The following is a 9887-nucleotide window of genomic DNA, read 5'->3' on the forward strand; positions in this document are numbered from 1 at the left end:
TATTTTTAATGACTATTTTTTTAATTGACCTGTTCCTAAAACAAAAAAATAATAAATTCTTCAGTTTCTTCAGTGGTTTTGTTTATTTAGTTGTGATGCAAGGTTAAATATTCTTGGAAGTTTTTTCAAAAATATAACATTATAAAAGTACTAAATAATGTAGAAATAAAATGTCAGTAGGTGTTGATATATATCATCACCATAATAGACCATAGAATTGATCAAATTTATAATAATATTTACGGACTTTGCGGAAAGGATTTGATAAGAGAATATTTTTGCGTGACTCCGCTTACTCCGATAAAGCAAAAGATTTGGAAGAAGTAAACTTCAGGAAATTCAAGAAGACGAAACTGAATTTTTCCTTTGTCATCAAGAAAGGTTTATAAATCCGAAGTATATCTATGATTATTTTAGTTAATTTGACGCGGAAGGAATTCTGGAGCCATATAGAGTCACGCCAACCTGCTTTTTATTGATACACTACAGGAAAGTTCAAACTTCTTTTTAGTAATTGGAATAGTAGCATTTAGATATCTGAAAAATTGTTGCATTCATGAAAATTGTTGAATTCATTGAAATTATAGTCTCATTTCACTTCGATGTTCACATCATCATTACAAGCCTTTCTATGTTCCACACTTCACTGCCGTTGCTAAATTTGAGATCACTCTAATCCTATTTAAAGACAGTAAAAAAAACCGGTTGAAAAAAAGTTATGATATGCTTTGAGAAAACTACAGCATGCTGGACAAGATCAAAAACATTTTCTATTTGAAAAAAAAAAATTGTAGGATCGGAGAATCAAGCAATGGTAATACATATTTATAAAAAAGGAGTCAAAATTAAAATTTTCTTTTTTTTTTGGGGGGGGGGGGGGGGGGGGGGGGAGGGGGGGGCGAGGACGGATAAGTTATTCAAAATATTTTTGAAATGGTTAAATTTCGTCCGTGCCAAATTTTTTTTATTTAAAATAGTAGTAGAGAAATGCCGATTCTGGCTCATTGATACTTTTCCATATTTTAGGGTACTATGTTTTTAATTCTCGCAAAATTTTTAAGATGGCGTCACTTTTTACATAGTTGCCGATTCTGGCTCATGAATATGTGTTTTTGTAATAATTTACTTAAAGAAGAAACTTTCTAAGTAAATCATACCTTTTTCAATAATAATTAAAAAGTGGGAGTAAAAGTCCATCCAAGTTTTTGAAAAAGGTAAGAGCAAATTTCATCATGCATCTTTTTCTTATCAATAGCTTTTGGAAATGAGAAGTTTTCAATTTTGCAAGGATGATTTCTGTTTCGTAAAAGTTGAAACAAAGTATATTGCACACTAATGTAGCTTTTTCTATTAATTTCTTTTGAATTGTCTTTTCCATAATAAGCGTCATATAGAGAGTTTTATATAGTCTTTAACGATTTGCTCCTCCAAGTATTCAATGTCATCAATTTTTTTTACCAGTCAGCACGAAATAAATATAGTTTGCATCTTCATAGTGATTACTAAACCCAACTTGCTTTAAGAAGATGAGTATATGCTCTTTAGTAATTTTAGTATATATTTGATGCTTTTTTTATTAGAGTCAACTAGAAGGTTTAATGCTTGAAATTTGCTTTCTAGTTTCTCAAACACCTCCTTTTGAACTTTGCATTTTTGCTTTCCACTGTACTGATTGATGAATTCTTGAAAATGAACAATTCTTGACGAACTTAGTCTATTTATATTCGAGTGATAGTACTCTATTTTAATGTCTAGAGTATCTTGTTGACAAGAACATACAATTCAAAACTTTTTACCACACTCATTAGTTCAAACTTGTTAAGGTCTTCATTGGAGCAGTATTTGCATTTATACAAGTAGATTGGCTTTTGCTCAATTTTAATGAGTCCACTTTTTATTATTGACAAGTTTTATTGCCATTTGAAAGTATTTTCTTCGAATGTCTTCTTTTTCATCTTTATATTTATCAATTTCTTCAAAGGGAATCTTTGTTTGTAAAATATTTTCATACCTTTGAACAAGATGGATGGTTTGCGCGGTCATTGTATTTTGGTTTGATGCAGTCATAATGATGTTCAAACAGTAAAATTTTGCTTATGTCAAGGACGCACATTCCTAAATAAATGGGTTTGTTGTGAAAGAGCTTTGTTTTCTTTATGTGCACAGCGATCAAGTTTTCATCAAAAATGGTGCGACTTTCGAAATTGGGTCTTTTAGATAATTTTAAGGCTTCTTTTTCTGTAGTTACAAGTCTGACATCTACATGATTTTCAATGTTTTCCATGGTTTTTCCAAAGACGGAGTTGTTCATGAGCTTAAAGAATTCCTTTTCAAACTCGTTTTTAGCTTTTGCTCTTAAATTGGTGTTGCGATCGATGTATGGTTTCATAAAAGGTTCTTCTTCAAATGTGATACCTATGTGTATTTTTGTAATGATCAATCCTAATCGTTCATATAGTTTCATGTTTTCATGATAGGCAACGTAATTATTTTTCGGGTTTAAATTTAGAACAAGTTTTTCTACTTTTCCAAGGATCATTTTGTCAGGAGCCAAAGGGTAATCGTTGTGATCGTCGTGAAGATGATCGGGGTAATCTAAATCCACTTCAAGAACGCATGGCATAGATTTCCAATTGGAGAGTTCATCTTCAGTCATCCATCTAAAACCTTTAGTGGGAAGATTTTTGCTCATCGCCCATCCGTACAAGTTGTTAGCGTCTAAGTACTGGATGAATTTAGACGGTTTGGTGGGATCATACGAGTCACCCATGTATTTGTTGTTCGAAGTTCCATGTCTGTTTGAAATCATGCTGATTCCACCACGTATTCCCTTTTGAAACATGAGAAGCATGTCAGGATCGATTAGAAGCTCTAACTTAATTTCAGTCATTTTTAGCATCGCATCCCAAGCTAGTCCTGGAGAAGTGTAATACCAAGGAGGGTCAAGACCGTAATATTCACAGCACACGTCTCTGAAATTTTCAAAGACATCTGCTAGCATCAGTACATCAGAGACGTTGTACAGCTCATGATAGTCTTTAAACGTTATGCATCCAAATTCGTTATAAACGTTTTGAGCATGTGCATAGTCTTCATCGCTTATTTTAGAGTCGTTGAGTTTGGAGGAAAACGCTTCGATAGGAGGTAATTTTGTTTCGGAAAACTTTTCAATCGAGTCCATCCATTCGTAAGGGTAAACTCCTTTTCTTTGCAATAAATCAAACTGCTTTCAAGAGTAATATTCAACAACGTTTTTGCATTGGTCGTTGGTCAGATTTTTAGATAGATTGTCCAAACTGGAAGCCATAAATTTAAAGCTGTCAATAAACCTCAATTCTTTCCAAACTTCCTGCAGTTTACCTTTCTCATCAATAAATTCTCTTACTTTGATTACTTTTGAGAAGCTAATATATTTTTCTTCGTTGTTGGGGATGCATTTTACATTTCCACCAGTTAATTTTTTGATGAATAAATGACTGTCATAACCAGACAAATTGTGTAAAATGATGGGTATGAATTTCGTAATTCGATATTTTGCATTGCAACTGCTGTAAGCAGCTCCTCGATACTTTCCAGTAAAATGACAGTGATCACGTACTTTGTCGTCATCTAGATCTTTACCGCAAATGTGACATTGTGTTACATCTTTAAAATTCTTTTCATCCTCATCAGTCATAACCATCTCTTTTTTAAAATCAATCTTGTTGAAAATCTTTGTAAGGTCTTTTTCGAGACTGTTTATAAATTTTTGCGCAACGTCATCATCATCGCTTTCTGCCGTGTACGTGACAGGTTTTCCTTTATAAACGGTTTCGTCAAAGCATTTGATATAATAGCAGAAGGAGCTTGGAGAATGTTTTTGATACTGTTTGGTGTAAGATTGCTTTGAGTCGGGGGTGCAAGTGTTAACAGGTTTGATGAAACTTTCAAAGTCAGCATATACGACGAACGGAACTCTCATTGATCTGTTGTAGTTTTGGAATTGAAGGGTGGTTCCTTTTTCAGGAAGTTCAATTCGAACAGAGCTTTGTTCTTGACAGTAAGTCCAATGTTTAATAAGCGATTCTTCAGAGTTGAAACCTTGCAAGCAATTTCTACAATAATGTTTTTTATGTTGGTGTGATGATGTAGAAGAGGACATAAATCGACTTAAACTTTTAATGAGGCAATAATGATTAGTTTCGTCGTTTGAAATGAGTAGCACATCAAAATTATGCTTTCGATCTGAATATTTAGATATTCTTAAAGGGTGAAGTTTTTTTTCATCATACTAAAAAACGTTGATGCTAATTTCTTTATTGTTCTTTTCAAACTTGTCGATTTGATTAAGCTTGACGGGGAAATCAAGCCCTTCCCATTTTAACTCTTCAGACTTTAGAATTAAGTTTTCGCTAATCCTTTCATTATTATTGTTTTCCAGATTTAGCGCTCTGGTAACGCTCCATTTAAAGCATTGATCGTCTTTGTTTTTCATATTAATAATAGCCTTTTTATTTTTCAAGTCATCAGGCAGCTCGATGTAGGAAGAAGCAGTAAGAGGGGTGTAACCGATCATATTGACATCTATTTTTAAAATTTTATACACTTTCCAATTGGATCCCTCTTTTTTGTAATTGACCATGTTTTCAAGAACTCTTTCTTTCCATGTTTCAAAGCTTTCTCTAGTATCTGTTGATTCGAGAATAACTTCATATTTAGAAGGAAAAGAAACAATTCGAATCTTTTCTAATCCTGTAACCATATTTACCTGTGTCATTTTACATGTTAAAATAATGGTCGTTCTTGTGTTTATTTCTATGACTTTGATGGCCGCTTCTTTAACCATGTTTAAAAAGGCTGCAGGGTCTTGATAAATGACAGAAGGGCTGTGAGAAAATTCTTTGGTGACATAATTTAGAGCACGATCCGTTAGTATAAACCGCGGTATACGAGGTGCAGGAACTGGTTTTCCGAATACAATATCTTTGATAGACTTTATTCTTTTTTCAACTCAAATTTTAACATCGCTCACTGTTTTCTTTACAGTATTTGGAACGTACGGATCAATGGCAAAAGCACGCGGTTAAAACCATGAGTAACTGCATATATAGTAGTCGTCTCAAACCTTGAAAACAATCCAGGTCTTTTTGCAGGAACCGGTCTAGGTGTAATGACGCTCGATGAATCTTGGAAAGGCTCATCAATAATGTGACTCGATGGTTCAGTCACCTGATTTTGCAAGCGAGCTGGTCCGAATGAAATCAAGTCATTAGAAATAGGACGAGGTGTAGGAACCGGTCTAACAACAGTAGGTCTTGTAACACGACGAGGTCCATACCCAATGATGGGTTTTGTATTTTTTATGGCTTCAATAAGCTCGGCTTTTCTCATTTTTGAGATACCTTTGATGGCACGGCCTTCAGCCATCATTTTAAAATCTTTCACGGTCATTCTATCCATTTTTAATAAAGAAAAAAATTTGCTTAACTCAAATTCAATTTTTAAATTCTTCTAAAAGAATTGAAAAACTATGATTTTAAAATTTTATGAGATTAAGAGATCCTTTTCATGATATTACGGAATGAATTAAGTGTTGAATAATGAAACTTTCCATATTCAGAAGATCTATTTAAATCAATAATTAGTTTTAAGCATGCTAAAACTTCATCAAGCGGGGTCTACTTCTACCGTTTCTTTAAAAATGATTCGATGTTCTTTTGGAAGTTTTCTAACGTTTCTTTGAAATTTGAGAAAAGCTTTATCAGAAGCTAAATCTGAGTCATCGTCAAGAGCATTAAAAAGATCTTCCTTTTTTACCCTAGAACAGTCAAATTCTTTATCTATGGCAAATTTGCTTAACATTTTAATTTTGTAAGAAATTTCTTAACTCAAATTCAATTTTTCAATTTTCCGAAAAGAATTGAAAAAGGATTTAATCAGCAGGATAATTCGCATAAATTTCACTTATTTCATCAAATACATGTCCACAACCTGATTCATCAAATTTAATCGTATACTTCCTTCCCCAGTCATCATATGCAGTAAATTCACATCCAGCCGCATGAATTTCTACAGTTTCATAAAATAAATGTGCACAGCCCATTTTATCAAATTCAATCACATACTTCCTTTCCATCTTTTATTATACCAAGAAATTTCATAACTCAAATTCAATTTTTTAACTTTTGGTATGTTAAAATATTTTTAATCAAACAAGAGATCATACATAAGATCAGTTTGAACACGCATCCATTTTAGAGTATGATTGTCAGCAATCAACAGGTCTTTTTCAGTAAGGTCTTTTATCATGCGCTCGCCTATCGACAATATAGAATCTATATAACACATGTCATTAGGAAACAGTTTTTTAATCCTGTTTTTGTATTTTAGACCTATTTGCTCCTCGGGAATTTCTATGAATTCCATGTACAGCTGCTTTCTGAGAAGGGAGAGGTCTTCAATCATTTTGCTTTGCGGCTTGTATTGATCTTCAAACATCATTTTTCTAGCCGAGGGTCGCACTTCTACCAACTTCCACGCGATCAGCTTAGTACTTAGTACTTAGTACTAACACTTAGTGCTTAGTACTCAACTTTCTTCTGGCACGGTATGGATTGTTAATCATTTTGCTTTGCTGCTCGATTTTTACCATTACGTTTTCCATCTTTTTTTCATTTGGAAATATTTTTCTTAACTCAAATTCAATTTTTTAGGTCGTCCCACAGGTCTTTCTTCCATCACGTCTTTCATCCATTCGCTCTTATCAATCACATGGTTCTCCACCGCCAGCATTAACAAAGACATTTGGCTTTTTGACGTTTGAGTAATACCGTTCTCTCTTAGCAGCTTTTTTAAATCCTTTTTCGTGTACCTCATTTTTAAGAGACCTGAAAATTATTAATAAACAACGTTCATCTTTTTCCCGTCGGATTTAATCCTGAGCATCTTATCAGAGATCACCACAGCAAAGGCTTGAGTGCCTGCAGGAACGTTTGCGTTAAAGACGGCCTTGATTTGAACGTCCAACACGGTTGGTTTTAACCTCTCCGCCTGCTTGCTCACATCAAAGACAAAAAGAGGGCAAATCTATCTGTAATTTAATCCGGTCATATTAGGCTGAGCCACAATGTCGTCAATGCCGTAAAGCCTATTGTCAAACTTGCACGCATCTCTATAAGCCCTTGAGAATTTGTTGTTTTTAAAGTCCAAGTCGTAATCCACAACAGGGTACCTTTCGCTGTTTAAGGCGACGTACATGTTTTTAATGTCTCAGTGATCAAAGACGGATGGATTTCGGTCTTGACTTCCATCTCTGTTGGTCTGGAATCCAATCACGACGTACCTCGGTCTTTCGCTAACAGATCTCGCACTCAGTCTCCAACTGAATGTGTTTGCCACGGGAACAGAAATGGTGTCGCACTGTCTAGACTTGAACGATAATAGGACGTCTACTTTAGACTCGATGATTTTGTAAAGGTTGTTGCTCTCCAAAAGAGAGGGAGTGACATGAGGCATAAACAAAGACAATTTTGTCAAATCGACTTTTCCTGCGCCTCTACCATTGGCTTTAAAAATCGCATCAGTGTCGCTCTTTTTCACAAGGGTAACGGTATGCTTAAAACCATAAAGAACTTTGTCGTAATCATCTCAAAAACCAAAAATGTGCTTCAAAGGAATGCAAAACAAAAAGGTTCTTTTATCAGCGGGCTGCTTGATGATGTAAGCGTGTCTGTTGATAAATCCAGTGTTATTAGCAAGATCAGCATCCACGGTTGTGTCTCGCTGCCACAGTTGATTCATGCCTTCAAATGTTTGAAACTCTACCGGGTATTTAAGATAGCCAAACATAGTGGTGGATTGACCAGGGCTATAGATGGTTTCTACCTCTTGATTTGACAAATAGTAAGAAATTTGGCTAAACAGATGCATGATGCCGTTGTTTGCAAAAGTAACCACATCTGTGTCTGCATAAGCCGTACCGTCTGCTTTAGTCAGTCTTCCTTCAACTAAAAGGTAGAAATCAGAGGGAAGAGTGAAAAAATCTTGCTGCTCAATATTAATTCTTATCTCTCCAGTGTTGTTTAAATTAGTGCTCACGGGTTCATACTCGTGAAACTCGAATCTCTCGATTCCTTCATCAATCATGACTTCTTCTGTAAAATTTAAAATCTCGGAGTTTGCCATTTTTTATATAGAGAAAAAAAAAATTTTTAGAAGGCCTCTGAAAATCAGACGATTTTCGGACCATTTTCCATTTTAACCAGGTCTTGGATTCGAACGACGTTTTTACGACTTATCTTTAGGTCTTTACGACCTAAAGATCCATCCATCATGGAATATTCGTCCACAAATCCTGTTCGACTTGGAACAGAGACTAGCTCTGAAATAATGTCTTTGCTCTTCTGAGTAAGATGAGTTTTCGGATTTGGTGTTCCAGTCTTAACGTACACCTTTTCAAGAGCTTTCTTTCCCTTGTCAATAGCTACATCTTTAGCAGTAGTAATCGCAGAAGAATCTAGCTCTTTTCCTGTAGACTTAGCAGCCATAATCGCTTCTCGTCCCAATTCGCTTTTAGCCATTTTCTGAGCCAAAGTCGACGCTGATCTCGATGCGCTAGACGCGGCCGCTCGTCTCATGAAATTTTTAAACGTGTCAAATATACCGCTTCCACCAATCACTTGCTTTCTCACATATCTCTTTCTGTAAACGATCATTTTTTATAAGCAAAAAAAATTATTTTGCAATACATCTCTGAATCGACTTGTACTGATCTTCGCTAATCACCTTTTGTCTCAGCAGCTCATCACATATGCTCACAGCCTCGTTTCTTGAAGCTGTGTTTCCAGCATGTCCAGCAGCAATACTCAATTGAAGCTTTTCCACCAACGCATTCGGATTGCTTGGAAGAACGATAACTCCACGACCTTTTTTTCCTTTAAGATAGTTTTCAATACGCATGATGAATTGATTGTATTTTTCAACCTCTGAAGCTTTGGGTTTGTTCATTCTTGCATCTGGCTTTACGGCTCCGCTATCTATCAATATTTTCGAGTAATTAGCCACATCCTCATCTGTCACGTCGAAATTCTTCGAAATGTTTGGACTAGTCATCAGCTCCCAAAGACCTCTTGTTCCTTCATACTTTTTACCTCCGACAATCATATCATCCCCCTCAAACAACACTCCCATTTTTCCAATCGTATACTGGCCATCGTTTCTACTCAATTCAAACTTGTTCTTAAAATTTCTTTTCCCTCTATGGACTTTATTCAGAAGACTCAAATACGTTATAGACATATTGTCTAAAGAAATTGTTTCATCTATAGCAGTAGACTCCATCACTGGTTCAGGCTCAGACTTGATGCTATTTATCATCTTTTTATTGCTCTCGATGATCGGTCTAAACAGTTTGCTCACATCCGTCTGAAATTGAGAATCCATCATGTTTTCATTCACACTGTCTTGATAAATTTTATTTCTTCTCGACATCACCTCTTTTACAATCTCATCCCGTTTATTCGGGTCTTGTATTTTATAAAAGATCATTTTTTAAAATACGCAGAAAAAAAATATCAACAATAAACGTTTATCGTCCCTTTTTAAATAGGTTGTTAAACGTTTGAATTGCGTCTTCTCGTCCTTTTTGGATCAAAGACTCTTTAGTCAACTCGTCTATTCCTTTTTTAACTTTTGATCTTATCTCCTCCACCATCTCTTTAAACTTTTGAAGCTCTTCCAAAATCAACTGAAACTTAGAATCGCTTATTTTTCCATCCACCAACGCTTTCGAAATATGGTCGCTAATCGTGTTCAATTTCAACTCTGCCAACACTTTTATCTTTTCATGCTTTTCAGCTTTTAACGCCAACTTTTTATTCACTTGCCTTCCAACAATGGATAAAAAACCT

The 9887-nt window shown here is 35.0% G+C and overlaps 1 protein-coding gene across 1 annotated transcript; it reads right to left on the minus strand.

Moving 5' to 3' along the window:
• Nucleotides 1–8712: 8712 nt before the first annotated feature.
• Nucleotides 8713–9468, minus strand: LOC149883521 (uncharacterized). The gene has a single exon (XM_090097543.1). The coding sequence runs from the start codon at nucleotides 9466–9468 to the stop codon at nucleotides 8713–8715; it is 756 nt and encodes a 251-aa protein (XP_089953669.1).
• Nucleotides 9469–9887: the final 419 nt, after the last annotated feature.

This window comes from Hydra viridissima, unplaced genomic scaffold (assembly GCF_058129835.1).
Source record: "Hydra viridissima isolate aposymbiotic clone 2 unplaced genomic scaffold, HvirCarnegie_v1 scaffold_9, whole genome shotgun sequence".
In the NCBI taxonomy this organism is placed as follows: Eukaryota; Metazoa; Cnidaria; class Hydrozoa; order Anthoathecata; family Hydridae; genus Hydra; species Hydra viridissima.